The 17,220-nt window shown below is 44.5% G+C and overlaps 1 protein-coding gene across 24 annotated transcripts in view; it reads right to left on the bottom strand.

The window, feature by feature from the left end:
• The window catches only part of LOC116044460 (protein unc-80 homolog), a 53,887-nt gene that overhangs the window by 2,711 nt on the left and 33,956 nt on the right, over positions 1-17,220 (bottom strand). For 11 of the 24 annotated variants that reach the window (XM_031291654.2, XM_031291653.2, XM_031291657.2 and 8 more), the window contains 31 exons: positions 16,159-16,345; positions 15,877-16,008; positions 15,626-15,769; positions 15,285-15,385; positions 14,929-15,015; positions 14,637-14,820; positions 13,644-13,738; positions 12,353-12,442; positions 12,062-12,163; positions 11,701-11,881; positions 11,352-11,617; positions 10,974-11,108; positions 10,234-10,372; positions 10,063-10,159; positions 9,781-9,951; positions 9,564-9,656; positions 9,240-9,458; positions 7,830-8,060; positions 6,076-6,199; positions 5,865-5,990; positions 5,639-5,762; positions 4,734-4,940; positions 4,464-4,648; positions 4,180-4,345; positions 3,834-4,013; positions 3,601-3,748; positions 2,374-2,430; positions 1,381-1,462; positions 998-1,103; positions 700-720; positions 232-473 (listed from right to left, as the gene is read on the bottom strand). In XM_031291654.2, the coding sequence (XP_031147514.1) occupies positions 232-473; positions 700-720; positions 998-1,103; positions 1,381-1,462; positions 2,374-2,430; positions 3,601-3,748; positions 3,834-4,013; positions 4,180-4,345; positions 4,464-4,648; positions 4,734-4,940; positions 5,639-5,762; positions 5,865-5,990; positions 6,076-6,199; positions 7,830-8,060; positions 9,240-9,458; positions 9,564-9,656; positions 9,781-9,951; positions 10,063-10,159; positions 10,234-10,372; positions 10,974-11,108; positions 11,352-11,617; positions 11,701-11,881; positions 12,062-12,163; positions 12,353-12,442; positions 13,644-13,738; positions 14,637-14,820; positions 14,929-15,015; positions 15,285-15,385; positions 15,626-15,769; positions 15,877-16,008; positions 16,159-16,345 (4,422 nt within the window). The remainder of the gene's footprint in view (positions 1-231; positions 474-699; positions 721-997; positions 1,104-1,380; positions 1,463-2,373; positions 2,431-3,600; positions 3,749-3,833; positions 4,014-4,179; positions 4,346-4,463; positions 4,649-4,733; positions 4,941-5,638; positions 5,763-5,864; positions 5,991-6,075; positions 6,200-7,829; positions 8,061-9,239; positions 9,459-9,563; positions 9,657-9,780; positions 9,952-10,062; positions 10,160-10,233; positions 10,373-10,973; positions 11,109-11,351; positions 11,618-11,700; positions 11,882-12,061; positions 12,164-12,352; positions 12,443-13,643; positions 13,739-14,636; positions 14,821-14,928; positions 15,016-15,284; positions 15,386-15,625; positions 15,770-15,876; positions 16,009-16,158; positions 16,346-17,220) is intronic. The other 13 variants (XM_031291655.2, XM_031291637.2, XM_031291641.2 and 10 more) reach the window with 10 other exon arrangements.

Consider the following 17,220-nt stretch of genomic DNA (forward strand, 5'->3'; position numbering starts at 1 on the left):
CTGGGGATAATAGATTTTGTTCCTGTGATGTTGTTTAAAATAAAGTAGACATTTTGTCATGGTTATTCACCATATTTTGGCTCATCCAGATGATTATTATTATTATTATATTTTAATATTGACCACTTCGGGTCTCCATATAAGGACAAGCAGTTTATAAAATGCATGGATGCATGGTTTTCATCAGGTAATGAAAATTTGCCAAAATTAATTGTTTCAACAGTTACCTACCCATCCTCGATCCAGTCCTCTCTCTGCTGGTCCTACCTGTGTGTTTTGCGCGCTGTGCAGGTCGGCAGTCACCGTGGCCGAGGAGACAGAGGGCACTTCCAGTGTTGGGGACTTTGAAGGGGCAGGACTGGCCTTCCTGCCCTCAGCTGGAGGGTCTGTAGTACTGGGAGTTGGGGACTTGCTGGCCCCCTGCTGGCCTTGATTCTCTGTAAAGGTGACTGACCTCTTTTGGTCTCCATGCGCTGTGGGCACACATGCATGCGCACATGGTCAAAACAGAGACAGCTAGCAACTCACTGACACATTAGCACCACCAAAATGAGTGGAGGCAGGGATGGGACAGGTAGGTAGGCAGGGACTGGGAGGGGATGCAAGACAGACATGCAGAGCGCCTTATTGGGTGAGGTTGCAGATAAAAGGGGTGCGCCGTTGCAGGGTGGAGAGGAAGGGTTAAGGGTTGCGTCTCACCTTCACAGTCCAATAAAGTTTCTTTATTTCGAAACATAAGGCATGAGACAGAACAGAGTGAGAAGAGTCAGTTTGGTGACAGGTGATACAACAAACAGCATTGGAACAAAGACAGAGGTTGTGAATGGGGAAGATGGGTCAGTTCAAGTCAGCAGTTAGTTTTTTAAAGCTGTTTTAAAAAAGATTCATCATCTTATCTACAAACATATCCTCACACACACACACACACACACACACACACACACACACACACACACACACACACACACACACACACAAGCAGCAAGTGTGCTGTTACCCAGTGGTTTGTTCTTTGGCTGGATGCTCCTGCGGGTTGTAGAAAGCCTTGCTCCAGATCTACCACGTGGTTCATTCTTGGGAATGGACAGAAGGGGGCGCCTCAACTGCAGGGAAGTCACAATTACTCCAATCCAGTATAGAATATCAGCTTCAACTGTGTTTACATTTGTGCATTTTTATGCAAACTTTTAGAATTTATATTTATACCAAGACAAATGTCATTTTTACATTTTAAAATTTCTCATATTCAGTTTCACCAAATTAGGCATTATGTATGCATATTATTCTTATGTGTGTGTGTTGTGTGTGTGTGTGTGTGTGTGTGTGTGTGTGTGTGTGTGTGTTAGATAAAAACATGAACTGCAAAATTGTTGTCCACACCTGTCTGAGGCCTCTCTTTCTTCCTAAGGGAGGCTGGATCAGAAGGTTCTGCTGGCCCGGTTCACTCTGCACACTGGCAACCCTGGTGCAATCAATCAGATGCACACATACACAGATTTGCATTCACACACACGTGCACACAGAAAAGACACAGAAATACATCAGCATGAAGGGACCAAAAGGCAACAGCATTCCAAGCTGTGCTCGCTTACTGACCACATGTTTGACCACAATAAGATGTTGCTGCTATTCTACCCATTCACCTTCGTACATGACACACACAGTATGTTACAAGCGACCCAATCACAGTGCAGAAACACAGCGCTACCATGATTCATACACTGAAAACACAACAAGGGATAGCAGGGGTTGGAGTAGCAACACTGACAAAATAACTATTGATTTACTTTTAAAATTTCCCTGTTTTAAAGTGTGACACCATTCAATTATTTTGTCATCGAACCAAGACAGCTAGATCAGATTTGAAGTTCTGAAAAGCAAAACCAGTTGCCACCCCAGTTCCCCCTTGCCCCTACAGATTGGTATCCAGAGTAGGACGCCCAATGTGATCAGCAAGAAGCCTGATAGACATGTAAACAGTATGAAACACCATGGCAACAATGGGAGAAAGGCTGACTTTAGTGATGGCACATCAACTGTAGAGACCCACAGCTAACAGAGAAGAAACTGGCCCCAGGGCTGAGGGGGGCCTCTTTAGATTGTTAGGATAGCACAGCAGATGAGCTAAGAAGATGAGGGTCAGTGTGGAGCTCAAAAGGAAGTAGGGGGAGTAAGGGACAGAGACAAGGCACACTGGACCCACACAGAAAGAGATAGAGACAGGTAAGTGGGGGGCGATTTGATTGGATGTGGATGAGTGATCAACGGCGAGGCGGCCAATAGAGGGGGCCGTCTCAAGGCGATGCCCCTCCCACTGGCGAACAGATGCAAGAACGCACCAACGGGACACACACAGAGAGAGGGCCACTGTACCTAGAGAGGTTACCCTCCTGCAGAAGGCCCTGGGACTCATCTAGCACATTGGGTTCACTGTGAAAAGGGGGGCGAAGGGGGAGAATGGGAGTTTAGGGAGTGTAGTCGAGATCCATCACCACCCAAGTCCCTGAGCCCAGACAACGGGGCGGGAAGTCAGGGTTCTGACTATTTTAGAATTCTTACCAAGATACCGAGTCTTAGCTACTTCACAATGCTGCTTTGAGACTGTTGAACAAAAAACATTATAAATCAACAGAGATATACACAAAAAAATGGCTTGGTGGTTGTGGCATATTGTGGCACTGGTTGACCCATTTAAAAATATAAATTTTACATATTACATAAACAAGCCAAGATTTGAATCGTAGGTAAGCATTTCTTAAAGCTTTAGTGCGTAGTTTCCGTCGCCCCCATGAGGAATTCTAAGTAATAACAACACTGTCGCTGCATCCACTGATCGCGCACCTACTCCTAATACGTTACAAACCCCATTAATAACCTCTATAAGAGCAGTAAGGTGGCATCAGTGTCTGAACTCAGTTCCTCTTTTTTTTCAGTGAAATCCAACTAGGAAAAGCCACACCAATGGTTATCCGTGTTTGTCTTAGCTGTCGGCCACTTTCTTTTTTGGGATTTTATTCCTGCTGTTGTACATGTGCGTTCTTCTGGTTTTTAGACATGCCTTCACCTGTTGCAGCAGTCCTCTTACTCTCCAAAGTCTTTTCTCAGCTGTAATGTGAAACGCATCACTTGAGCTGCTGCGCACGAAAGTCGCCGGACTACACCATTCTGTGAACATAGCCATACTGAGAAATACAGAGTTTTGTGGAGCTGATAGGCTTAATTAGCTTTGTATCAACTCATCTGGCAATGGCTTAAATGTAGCGGATATTCATCGACGCACTATAGCTTTAAAGGCAGCGCTGCTCTGAAAACAAAAGTAATCTCTTTGGTTGAGTTTGAGCCAGTTTGAACAGTAAATACAGGAATGCGTTCAACAGAAAACCGTGTTATTATTCCTGGCTGCACACCTGCTCAACTCAAAGAAAAGATCCTGCGTATTGTTCAAGGCTCACAAACCAGGACCGTATTTTTTGGGATCTTTTCTTAGTCATTTGTCCTATGCTAGCTTTCTAATGCACCTCCCCCAAGAGTTTCACAAGCAGAAAGATGTCTTTTTTTCTTTTTATTTGCATGCATGCACGTGTGTATTGGGAATGTTACCTGTGGCTGGGCAGCATGGTGGCGCGGGGGGCCTCGGGCTGCAAGGCCGCTGAGCCGGTGGCATGGCTGGAGAAACGGCGCTGTGCTATCATCCTAGGCAAAAAGGCTTCGTGTTCGCTCACCACACTGGGAATACTCATAGAGTCATCTGGAGGGAGAAGGGTGGAGGGCGGTGAGTTCAGTTTGAATTTCTATAAATGTCAAATTTGAAAGAAAATGGGAATGTTTCTGACTCTCTTCGTCGTCCTCGTCGGTGCGGCTGAGTGTGTCTTGGGAGGGTTGGCGTGATGGTTGGCTGTCCTGCTCCCAAACTGTACCGGTGCCCGTGTTGGAGCGCGACATTGTGGCCAAACTGAGGCGATATGCTGAAGTAGAGGTGCCCACTGTGCTGATGGACGTCTTGCCCTGGTAAGCTGTTGGGTTAGGGGCAGGTCAAACGGAAACAGACAGGCTTAAATGTAAGTTAACAATACAAGGAATCATCTGATGAATTCAGCTTCAGAACATGAAAAAAGACAGACTTCCACAACTTTAAAAATGAAGGAAATGCTAATATTTGTTTCAGAATAAGTGTCTGACCGGAGCCGCTGTGCACAGCCTCCTTGAGGATCTTGAGTTCATTATTAAACTCGGCAAACAGGGAGCTTTTGCAGAGAGGTCGCGGGATGAATCTTCGCTCCAGCTGGTCAGCGATGTGGTGACGTGCTGTAATCTCCTCCTGAGAGTCAGCAGGCTGTGTCAACAACTAGACGAAAATGAACACACATAAACCAGTGGAAGACAAACAAGAGCATAGCACACAAGCGCACCCACAATTAAAGTGAATAAACAAATGAGCAGAAGGAAATGCACTGGTCCTTTACCTTGCACTGTATGAAGGGTCTCAGCAGAACAAAGATAGGGATACGGGTTCGGACAATGAAGTCAATGAAGTCCCAGAAGGCCAAGCCGCCCACCTTCCTCAGAGCCATCTCTTTCACCTGCAGGCTCAGCCGGTACCACTGGTTTCCCAATGAGCGCTCAAAGCACACCAACACTACCTTTAGAGCTGCAGAGGGACGAAAGAGGATGAGAAGGGAAAGTGGTAGGAACAAGAGAAGCCATAAAATGCTGTCACTTCTTCTGATCCATACCCAGATATGCAGCCTGGCTGGTGGACTCTGCTAATCCCTCTCTGCGCAGATCCTTCCCTGTGTCGCCCGGGGTGGAGCAGTGAGCCGGGGAGGCGTCCAGCATGAAGTTCTTGGTGCGGGAGGTGGAGATGATCCGAGGAGGCAGGAGGATATTGATGACCGTCTGGAGGAGCAGGAAGATCTCAGGCTGCTCCAGGTGTGGGCTATCTGCAAAGGGGAAACAGACAGACATTTCATTTTGATCAAAGACATGCTACGTACAATTTGATTTATGTATGTTTATGTTTTTATTCTATGTAACCAGGAAAGCACCAACAGTGAGACTAACAAAATAAAACTGATAATATGTCACTGAGTCATTATGCCAATATGAATCATATAAAAATTGCATCCTTAAAATAACCTAAAATAGCATCTTTAAAACAACCTAAGAGCTAGTCTATATCCACGACGTTGCACTTCCGGGATTGGTCCGTTGCTGCCGGAAATTCCGCTTTCTTTGTGTTGGAATTTTAAACTTCGGTGGATTAATGAGGACTATGGTTAACTGCTCCTCAGATCTCTGCAGGGTAAATCCAGACAGCTAGCTAGACTATCTGTCCAATCTGAGTTTTCTGTTGCACGACTAAAACAATCTTTGAACGTACATGTTCCACCAAAACAAGTTCCTTCCCGAGGCTATTTTGTAGTGGCGCTCTGTCCGGCGATTTGCGCCGCCCAAGACGATTGTGATTGGTTTAAAGAAATGCCAATAAACCAGAGCACGTTTTTCTCCCATCCTGGAATGCTGTGTGGACTAGCCAGACCCTCCTCTGCAGCGCTGTGGAGGAAGGTCTGGCAATACGAGACTACGTAAGAGCTGTCTCAAACAACAAAATAAAAAAATAAAAACTGTCAGCTTTCACCTTTGCTTCCAGAGCCTACAGTGAGCACAAAGGGAATGAGCAGGTTGAGCAGCATCCCCTCTCGCCTCTCCTGATTGGTGAAAGGTGAGATCACATGGCTCAGAGGAAAGTCCTCCTTCAAGGCCTAGGACAAGGAAAAAATGGAGGAAACAAAAATCCGACAATGGACAATTAAGTGTTTCTGATGAATGGATGTCCAATGAGGAGTCAGATGAGTTAAACTGACCTGGATCTGCAGGGCAACCAGTCGGACCACTGCTGTGCTGAACGGCAGCGGAGGGGATAGGTAAGGGCTGAGGTGGAGAAGAGGAAGCCCATCTGCCACGCTGGAGGGACCCACCACACCCATCACCTGACAATACACAAATAAATGCCAAAACTCCAAACATTAAATATAATGATTTTGTGAAGTCCTGCGCGTCTGTTTGTTTCCATACCAGGTTGACACAGACGTTGATCAGCGAGCGAAGGTGTGGGAGGAAAGAGATGATTGGCTGTCGCTGCAGGGTCAGGCAGATGCCCTCGATCAGGTTGCTGGCCGCCTCCCACTCCACCTGTCTCCTGGAGAACACCCACCCAATCAACACCACACCACAACCCCCCCCAAAAAAAGCACATTTTTATGAGTTAAAAACAAAACTAAAAACAAAACTAATTTGTGTCATGTAAATGAAAGAAAAGGAAATGTATCAAATCTACAAATTTTTAAAGCAGGGAAGGAAACCATCAGAGGGATACTGGTGAAACACTTACCACACTATTAATCCGCCATATAATCATCACCTTCATGATCGCAGTAAAGGCCATACTGACGACAAATATTGCAAAGCTCACAAACATAGCCAGCTAAACACTGCAGCAACAGATCCTGGTGTGAAGCACACACCTGTGACCGGTGTTCCTTCTGAGCCAGCAGTCTTATGTCACAGAAGAGGACGCAGGTGTGACGCTGTTATTTGTTTTTGCTGCACTAGGGAAGTATTTGTACTATTGCTGTATGTACTGGACCACTATATTATTGATTAAAACCCTGAATAGGTTTGCACCTTCATATGTAGTTGATGTCTCTCCTTCTGTACTCTATCCAGGATTACAGTATTTAAGGTGCTGTAGGTAGGATTGCGAAGATCCAGGACTTAGCCAAAAAAATTGAACATCAACAACTTCTCAGTCCCTCCCCCCTTTCTGCTAAAGCCCAAAACGGTCTCCTAAGCCCCTGCTCCCACAAGGGAGAATGAATGCGTGTGTATGAGTGATTGACACGCAGTTAGACAGAAAGGTAGTTTTATAAGTCTTACCTACTGCACCTTTAAATGTATTAAGAGTTATGACAAAGTATTATTTAAAGGCAGCCATGGACAAAAACTACTGAATACCTTTTTAGTCTGACATGTATTCAACAGACCTGGTGCATACTTCAATTCTGTAGCGTGGCTTAGTTTTATTGAATCTCACTAAAATGTTTAATTTTGGTTCATTCGCTTCAATGTACAGTAAATTCAATTTCCATTGTTTGAATTAAATGTAATGTTTTCTTTCTTTTCAATTTTACGTAATGCTCTTTGAGCTGCTTTTATGTATGAAATGTACTATACAAATAAAGTTAATATTATTATTTTTATATTTTCTTATTGCAGGGATGGCAATCAGTGACCAATCCACAATAATACATTTTCTTTTTAACTGTTGCGATAGATTATAACAAAGCAATTTAGTAAAACTTTTAAAACAAGCATTAAAAGAACCTTAGTATAAAGTATGAGCATCAATATCTCTAAATGCGTAATAATGAAAAAGCATAAGGGGAGGGAAAAAAAAGTTACCTTTAACTGCATTACTCTTGCGACATCACCAGTCAAATCTGCGATTGTGGCTGTTGTTGTTTGTCTGAAATCATCTTTCATGACACAAGACATGTAAATTGGCTTAGAGGGATCACTGCTGGGGATCCATCGTTAGTACACACATCCTCACGCACCCACTTACGCATTTAACTCCTCTCGCGCAACACGCATGGCCACAATTACTCGCACGAAAACACGCCACAGCAGCACTTACGGTACAGCACCCACGAAGGCAGCGCTACAGAGGACAGTGCCAAGAAGCCGTCTATCTAATGGACACATCACGGCACCGTCACAGCACGATACACTCACAGGGAGACAGAGAAGAGGGATTGTATTCAACAGACCTGGTGCATAATGCCTGTGGGCGAGCGCACCTGAGCGTAGGCATCTTGTGGATCTTGTTGAACATCCGGTCCAGCCTCTTCAGGATGAGGATGAGGGCGGGGCGGACAGCCTCGGACGACCAGTCGGTGATGGGCAGCATCTCCATGATGTAGCGGCGCAGCCCTCGGCTCTCCATGGTCAAGGTGTCGTAGGGCGCTAGCTTTAGCAGGGCGTGGGCGATCTCCGCCAGTCTGGGAAAGAGAAACACACACACAGACACACCTTTAGTGCAACTTAATAGTGCTATAGTACTATAGAGGGTTTTCATGACGCGTCATCAGACCATAAGTCGCCATATTGGAGGTACTCCGCATCACAACAAAGCACAGGCACTGAAGTAGATCCCGAACGCCGTCAAGGAAAATGGTTAATTATTGCAGTGTTTTAGGTTGTACCAATAAGTCAGACCGAGAAAAACATTTGGAATATTATCGACTTCCAAAAGTTATTAAAAACCAGGGAGAGGAATGCCAGAAGTTATCAGAGGAAAGGAGGCGCTTGTGGTTGGCAAAGCTCAACCAGGATCTACGAGGGAAAAATCTGTCTTGTTCGGTCTTTGAAATGAAAAAAAATGATTGAGAGTCACTTAGCTACACCTTGAGTATCGCAATGATATCATACAGTTAAGGTTAGGTTGATTAAAGACATCAACGGTCGTTGATGACTTACTGCGTCTCCCTCACCCATCCACACACCATCTGGTTATAGGCCTCCAAACTTCTGTAGGATTTAAGGTCTTCCGCTGTGTATGGGCTCGGCGAGAAAACCAGGTAGTTGACTATATCGGTATATGCAACTGAAGGAAGAATCACCGGGTCGCCATGGATCCAAGAAGGGGGAGCCAACTTGTAGGGATCTGCACCACCAGTAAACCGTAATTTCTCTAAATATTGCGCCTTTTCTTGTGGTCCAAGTCCTTCCCTATATGCCTTTGCATCTTGGAAGCGTTTTGATGAGCTTTTCTGTTGTTTAGACATAATGTATTAAAGTATCCAAAGCGCACAATACTCCATTACTCCATTCAGTTGTTTACACCGAGTGCTTCCAATATGGCCGCGCATCCAGTTTACCGCCCAGACGACAGGTTGCACACAAATTCTTAAAATGACAGATGTGTTGTATTTTGTACGTATGTATATTTTTATATATTTCTTTTATATAATTCTTGCTATGGACGTACTTGTGAGTCTGAAATAAATATATATTCTTATTATATTGACACCTGCAAAATTAAGCACTGCTGCATTTTTAGACCCAGATGAATGAGTCACACTCTTCCCTCCTGTCTTTTGAGGAATTGCAATCAACTTGTAAACTTTAATTGATAAATCTGATCAAAGATGAAGTTAGTCATGAGTAAATTTCATCACCTCATGTGGGACTTGATGTCCAGCAGCTCCAGTGCCGTGACCCGCGGCTCACCGGCAACGTTCTGCAGGATTTTGAGCCGCGGCCCGCAGTGTTTGTAGAACTCGGTGCAGATGTTTAACAGGGACTCCCGTGGCCGTCGAAACTCCTCCCTGGCGATGCGCTCGTCCAGCTCCTCCCTCGGCATGCCCTGGCCCTCCTCCAACAGGTGGAGGTTGTCCCTGGGAACATGCATACAAACAGGACTACACTCAAGGCATCTATTCTGGGACCGAAACAAAGTGAGTTAAATCATCTCTCACAACTGTTCATGGTGTTGTCCTGACCTGGTGTTGACCCCTCCTGACATGGCGTGGTTAGCTGTAGTGCCACCCTTATGGCCCTGATCACAGCGGGACATCTGGGGTGCTGTCATGGGCCTGTGCATGAGGTGTGGATATTGTTATGAGGATTAAAAGCAGCTAAAAGGACAACACATCCTTATGCACAAATGCACAATACATTGCTTTGTTGTTTTCTTTGTTGCATGGGTCAGAGTCAGACCTTGTGAGGGTCTCTGAGCTGTACAGGAGGGCCTGCAGGGATGTGGCCAGAGCAGCGATGGCTGCAATCTCATCCCTGGCAGCCGAGGCTGACTCCATTGTAATCGTATTGCTCTTCAGCTTCTGGAGGTGGCAAGGGACCAAGGCCTCCAGCACCATCAGCATCTGGAGACTGGAGAGATACATGCAGACCATTAGAGAACAGAAAACAATCGCCGTGGAAAAGATGCAGATACAAGAGGAGAGGAAGAATCCTCAATGCCTCCTCGATATGTTTCCATACCTCCTGAAGGATTCAGGGGCGTAGGCAACCACGGTGACACACAGCTTGATGGCCTCGCTGATGGAAAAGGCCAAGTCCTCATTACCATAACAAAAATCTGAAACACAAAAAATACAGCTTTCCATAAACAATGAAGGTTTATAATTTAAATAAAAGACAAACAATACGTACCTAGAGATCGTAGAGGTTTCTCAGCCTTAACCAGCTCCAGAGCATCCAGGGCATCGTGGGTCTCGCCCTCCAGAGAGACCAGCAGGTCAAACAGACACTGAGCTGACACTCCTTTAGACAAACCAGTGCTGGTGCTGGTCTGGGATGGGAGGTGAAGACAGAGAAATTCACAAATTGCAGGCATCCAGAAATATAAAAACATACCTTTATGTGTGTATTAAAGTAGCTACAAGGAACTTTTAAATGTTTCTGAAACTGTTTCATGTTCAATCTGATTATCATAAATGACTTGTAACAGCAATTGAGACTAACAGTGAAAAGAACGGTATTTTTATATAGTTTTTATTAATGCCTTTGTCCGGGTCCGAGTTTTCCCGCGAAGTCAGAAAATGATTTACGGCAGGCAGACCCCTGTACTTGTGTAAGGGTCCTTGGGTTTCATGAAAGGTGCTATATAAATCTAAGTTATTGTTATTATTACGTTGGTTGCTACAAGAAACTCTTGCTAATGCTTTGGCTTGTGACACAGTGACAGTGACACCTGGTTTAGCTCACGATACCACGATACACGACCAAAGTAGGCTAAGTTACCGTATGCAACACTTTTGTCCAATGGGGCCGCTAAAATCAACACAAACTGAAAGTTCCTCGTAGCTACTTTAAGGAGGCAAAAATGCACACACAAAACTTAAAATACCCATGAATTTGAATATGTGCGTGTTTGTACTCAGTAGTCTTACTGTGAATTCCAACAGCGGAGCCACACTGGCAAACAGCTGCAGGGTGAAGGGTTTGCGGTGGAGGATGTAAAACTGCCGGCAACAGAACTCAACGCCCTGCCTCAGTAAAGGGTCACTCTCATAGTCAGCATAGACCTGTCATAACAATACAAAGAGGACACTGTCTTAGCAAGGTATGTAATCGCCAATGTATGGTGTCTGAAAAATAATGAAATTGTTTATTAGTATATCTATTATTATTATTATTGTCTGATTTTTTTTGTGTGTTGTTTTGTTTGCTTTTGGGGGATGCATGCTATGTAAGTTATACAAGTTGTATAGTGTCTCTTATTAAACATTTTAAGAATATAAAGTGCTGCAGGACGCATGTATTCGTACCTGCAGCATGGTTGGCAGGATCCACTGGTAACCGCTCAGGGAGAACAGGTGGTTGAAGTGAACGGCGGTGTTAATGGCGGTGGCTGTGTACTGCCTGAGGAGGGCGCTGTCCTCTGGGTGCAGCAGCAGAGCCCCGTTGAAAACGTTAAGGAACAGCATCATCTCGTCGCCCCACGGGTACTCACTGGGCATGCCAAGAAACATTTCCTCCAGCAGCTTGATCCACAGCACCTTGTGGAGGGTGTCCAATCCAAACAGCTCCTTACCTGGGACATTGGTGGTAAAAAGTCTAAGCATATAATATGAACTAGAATGAAGTGCCTGATGATACGGTTGGAGTCTGTCTCACCTTGTGGCTCATTGACCAGTGAGAACTCTGCATCGATGGCGGTTCGTGGGAAGGACGGCAGGCGAAGGAGGTCTTCCTGCAGCAGGGAGACGTGGGATTGCTTGTGCACAGCTGGCATGTGTTGTGTGAGGGAGATGAGGAAGAGGACCCGGCCAACTTCCTCTAGTTTACGGGAAAACACCTAGAAAAAGAACAAAGAAGTAAAAAGAAACGGCATGAGAAAAAAAAAAAAGGAGACACTCTGACCATGTTTTTACCACGTTACCACTCTGTTCTCTATTTCTAAAGGGTGTTGATTTAATGCAGCAGACTAATTTCATAGAGTCAATAGAATAGTTGAATATAAAAAAATCTTCCACACCTGTTTCTGGATAAGCTCCTGCCCTTTCTCAGGCAGCATGTGGACCAGGTTGAGCTGAGGAGAGACTGATCTCCGGAAGGGGTAGATGTCTCTTACATATGTCTGGAGTAGGTAGACAGCAACATTTAATTGGAGAGTAAAAATACTACTAGTTAAAATACTACCTCAAAAACAAGAAGACCAAGTCCAGCCCAGCTCCTTCTCTACTAACTGCTGTACATGGTTCATGTATATGTATATATATATATATATATATATATCTTCCATAACTAGCTACACCAATGTACCTACCTTGCTGTAATGGATAAGGTTCCATCGTTTGTCCATGAGGAAGTAGTGTGCTGATCTGGCCTCGGGAATGTTAAAGAATTCCAAGCATTCCTGGTGTGGGTGGAGAAAATACCATCTTCTGTAAGTTTAATTCAGTTAAACCAGTGCTTACACACTGATGCATCAATACTAAAAATGAAGCATAGCGTAAGTTCTGGCAGGTCACGGAGTCAAGCTTGGCTCATAGCTGACAGTTCCTAAGTCAGCACACCAGCTGATGGCTCAGCTGATTCCCTCTTTTGATTGGATTTCCAAAAAGAGCACTCTATTTAAACTGCTTTTCCCAGCCTACCTTGCTGCATCTCTGCTAGTGCTTGCAAACCACCTCCACCCCAGCTCCTCCTTTTAAATTTATGTTGTCTGACTTAATCAATGTCGTGTCTCTGTCATTGATGCTGCTCTGTTCTGTACCCTATGGGGATCCTGCTCTCCCCGCTTAAGGCTTTCCATGTATGCACACGGAAGGGCAGGGAGGTGTGCTCTCCCTGCTGCCTCATGCTTTCCACATGTGCACGTGGAAGTGCGGGGAGGCCCCAGAACAGAGCCATACCGCCAAATACAAATTGCAGATGAATGAATCTATTTTGACAAAGTGGTCCTGACTGAAATCTAATAATATCATAACATATGACTGACATGGGTACTTTTACTTTGATACTTTAAGTACATTAATACGATTTTGAATGCAGGACTTTTTTTCTTTGCAATGAAGTGTTACATTGTTGTACTGGTACTTTTACTTAAAGCGCTCACATTATACTCATTTTCAGGTTCATAATTGTATTTAGAGGTTGTACCAGAATAGGTTTACATGGTTTAATTTTCAAAAAACACCATATTTTTGTTGTACTGCACATTGCTGCAGCTCCTCTTTTCACCCTGTGTGTTGAGCTCTCTGTTTTAGCTACAGAGTGAGGCATCTCACTTCTGTTCCATCTTTGTTGGGAGTCGCACATGCGCAGTAGCTAGGTAAGCATGGCTAGCTTGTCAGTTGCAGAGTATGAGGGCGTGCCATGCTAGCAGCTAGGCGAGCATTATAACTTATGTGTTACAAAGTGACGCACGTTCTTCACGGAATGGTGGAGATGGTAAGTCCCTTTGGGGTGGACTTTGGGCTTTTTCACTTTGTAAACCTATAACATGCACAAAAAGATATATAACACAATACAAGAAAGGGAAAAAGCCAAAAAGCATAATATGAGCACTTTAAGTAAAGGATCAGAGTACTTCTCCCCACCACTGGTGTCCTTACCTTGAGCAGGGCTTCAAACTGAGTGTCTTCATGGACTGGAAGCTGTGTTGGGATGTCACATTCGTTCTGCCCGTGTACCACCAGTGTTTTGGTTCCTGCACCAACAATGCAAAAGGAAATATTTAAATATATTTCACATATTATTGACATCATCCTGATTAAATTAAATGTAGGGTTCTTTAGGTCATCTGTCTCAGCTACTGTACATCTCCATTGTGCATGATATCTGGAATCTCAATTTGATCTAAGAGGGCTTTCACACCTGCCTCATTTAGTTTGGTTCAATCGCACTAGAGTTTGTTTTCCCCCTCGGTGCGGTTCGTTTGGGCAGTGTGAATGCAGCAAGCGCACCAAAAGCGGACCAAACAAGCGTACTTGTGGCGGTCTCGGTATGCTTTCAGTCAAACTCTGGAGCAGTTTGGTTGTGGTGAGAACGTGATTCGACCTTGAACCACAACAACTGGATGCTCCGCAAGTCTAAGCTAAATGGCTCCTGTAACCAGGTGTGCTTTGCAATCTGCGATGCGGCAGAATGTGCAAACTGTAGCAGCTTGCAATGTTTCTCTCACAGAAATATACTGCGGCCACTCGCATTTCTGTGGTCAAACCAGTCTGCGCTAAATTTGGAGACAGACACAAGCACAGCAGAGCAAAGTCTCAATGACTAGAGCAGAAGTAGTAATGTTGCTCGCAAAACAATGTCTGATTATTTAAATTAAATGATGGTTTGACCATATAGATGCAAGAAATATGCACCAGTCCAGAACATATTTACTTTCTTGCACCCTCACTAGACACATCTGACCAATAAGCGGAGTGAACGTTCCTGCATGGTTTGTAATGACGCAATTTGGTACGCTTGGATTTTTCTGTGTGAAACAAAAACGGTAAATTGCTCCAAGTTTACAAACTCGTCAAGTGATTTCGGACCAGACCAAATGAACTATAGGTGTGAAAACGCCCTAAAATGAATCAAAGGATCAGGAAGATCACCTGGCATGGATGCGGTGACCAGCAGTTTGACCTCACACTGCTCCTTCTTCATGGTCTGCTTGAGGTCCTTGAAGAAGAGCCCCTCCACATAGCCGACCACCTCCCACAGGAAGGTCAGCGTGGCCGAGATGGCGTCCATTCCCCACTCACACGGAGTCCGAACAAAATACATGATAAGTCCCACCTAGAGGGGGAGAACCGTTTCAGAGAAATGATGGTTAACTGAGAGTTTAAAGAGTATTGAGGATAACAAAATTTTTTTTTAAAATGGATAAAGGTATTATTTCTTCACCAGGTAGTTGAAGAGGATATGAGAGGTCTGGGCCGGCAGATCTCCAATGTTGAGCAGGAGCTTCCTCAGCATGTACATCAGCTCATCCTGGCATAACAACACAAAGAATTATTATTATTATTATTATTCAACCTTATTGTCATTGCACATGTCACAAGTATATAGCAACGAAATGTAGTTAGCCTCTAACCAGAAGTGCTTTAAGCAGTGATTAAATAACTTTAGTTTATACAGAATACAATTTGTGTCACATTTCCCATTTTAAGCCTTTAGCTTGTGCACTTATCGTCATTAACTTACAGTGTAACTGAGAAGAAAAGCCACTTCAGATTCGGATATTGTGTATTGTGACTTACCTGTCGGTTGCTCACTGTTAGTTTTTCCAAGAAGTGGCGGAGAACCAGGGCCGGATCTTCAATCAGACAGTTCCATAGGATTTGTTGGGCAACAGCACTCACTAAGGACACATTGAAGGAAATATTTTGCATATACAGTATGTGACCAAATAAAAAAAAAAAACTAAAAGAAAAGTTGATGCAAGTGCATCTTCTGCAAACTAATTGATGACATAATGCAGAGAGATTATATCAATAAATATATTTTTCATGTGGGGCCCGATAGTGTGTTAATAAAATGTTTAACTGAGCGACATGTATGTCTTTTTTTCAACAATAAATCTAGAGCAAATTACACCTACCAGCCACGCCATCGTCTCGAACCTCCCCGTCCTCCATGAGGTGCACTATCGGTAGGACTGCAGCACAGATGCACGCTGGGAAGACAGCTTGGGGCGGCTGTACCATGTGGTGAGTAGGAGTGTGTTCTGTTATGTTCTCTTCATCTGGCAAAAACATGAAGGAAGTTAAGCTTAAGTTTAACTTTAAACATGAGCAAACAAAAGAGGTTTGATGAAAGGTTCCCGTCGTCAGGGATTCTTTGTTTTCATACCTTCAGCACTGGCCAATGAGCGGACAGACCACACGGAGCCCCGACGGAAAGAGTAGTTCCTGTGGGAGTTACTGGAGGCGCAGGATGGGCTGACGGACAGACGGCGTGATGCCAGGTTCACCACTTCTTCTGCTGGCGGGATCAATGCCCAACATGATCAGTACAGACACAAGGAAAAACAACATGCTATCAGGGCACAGCTCTGTCAGCAGGCAAATCCCCCACCAAACCTTTGTATTTCGGCATAATATATGCTTGTGTGCCTGGTACTTGTAGCCCCACCTTCTTCCTCCTGCTCAGGCGGGGGGCTGCATGTGGGCTCGTAGCAGGACTCCTGAGCCACGGGGATGGCCGTGATGATGCTGGCCTCGCGGCCCAGACGCCGCTTCTCTTCCTCCTGCTGCAGGTTCTTTAGGATGTGCTCTGCTCGCTGGTGGGAGCGCGACACCGCCCGTGCTGAGAAGGATTTCTGGAAAGGGTGGGATGGAGGGTGGCGTTGGATCAAACAGCACAGAGGTAGAACAGCGGGGGCAGACATACAGAACGTTCGGAATGAGGTAGTGCACAACTTAATACAACATTGACAGTTTAAAAATCTTTCGGGAACGTGTGTGCACAGCTATTCTAGGCTCACGGTTACATCTGAGGAGCATTTTGTAATGTAAAATGACTGGACAACACATTAATACAGTAACTCTCCTCCAGCACATTGATCTCATGCTCTAATGCTATCCTGAGCATCATGAATAACACTGTTGAAGTATTGAATAGGAACGATTTCAATCATGACAAATTGTGACACAAATAAATGTACCCAGACTGGAATTTGGAGAATTTACTGTATCTTGTGTACAGTAAATGCCTCACAGCATTCACACGAGTGCTCATACACATCCAAATAGGCTGAACACGTTATGAAAAACATACACAGCAAAGTCATTCTCATCCAATGACCATGCATAAACAGCACAACACACACAAAATGTCTGAATGTCCGATGCATGCTGTTATTTTTTTTGTTGTCTTACAATCAGAGCAAGTGTTAGTACACTTTTTGAGTGTGGTGTGTATCACTGATCAAGATGCAAATATCTGAAATGACCCATGAAACTACCCCAGCTTCTGATTCATGATATATAAAAAAAAAACTACAGCTCCCAATGGGCTAAAAACACATTTTCCCTCCTGTCATTAATGATCTGAGGTAACAAGATGCATCAGCACAAACATCCGGACAGAAATACCAACTTACTATGGTATGGACTGACTGAATTAATGTGGAGTACTAAAAACAAAGACAGTCGATAGATAAATTATAGAACAGGTGCTCGCAGGTCGTCATCA

The sequence above is a fragment of the Sander lucioperca genome, chromosome 24 (assembly GCF_008315115.2).
Source record: "Sander lucioperca isolate FBNREF2018 chromosome 24, SLUC_FBN_1.2, whole genome shotgun sequence".
NCBI lineage: Eukaryota > Metazoa > Chordata > Actinopteri > Perciformes > Percidae > Sander > Sander lucioperca.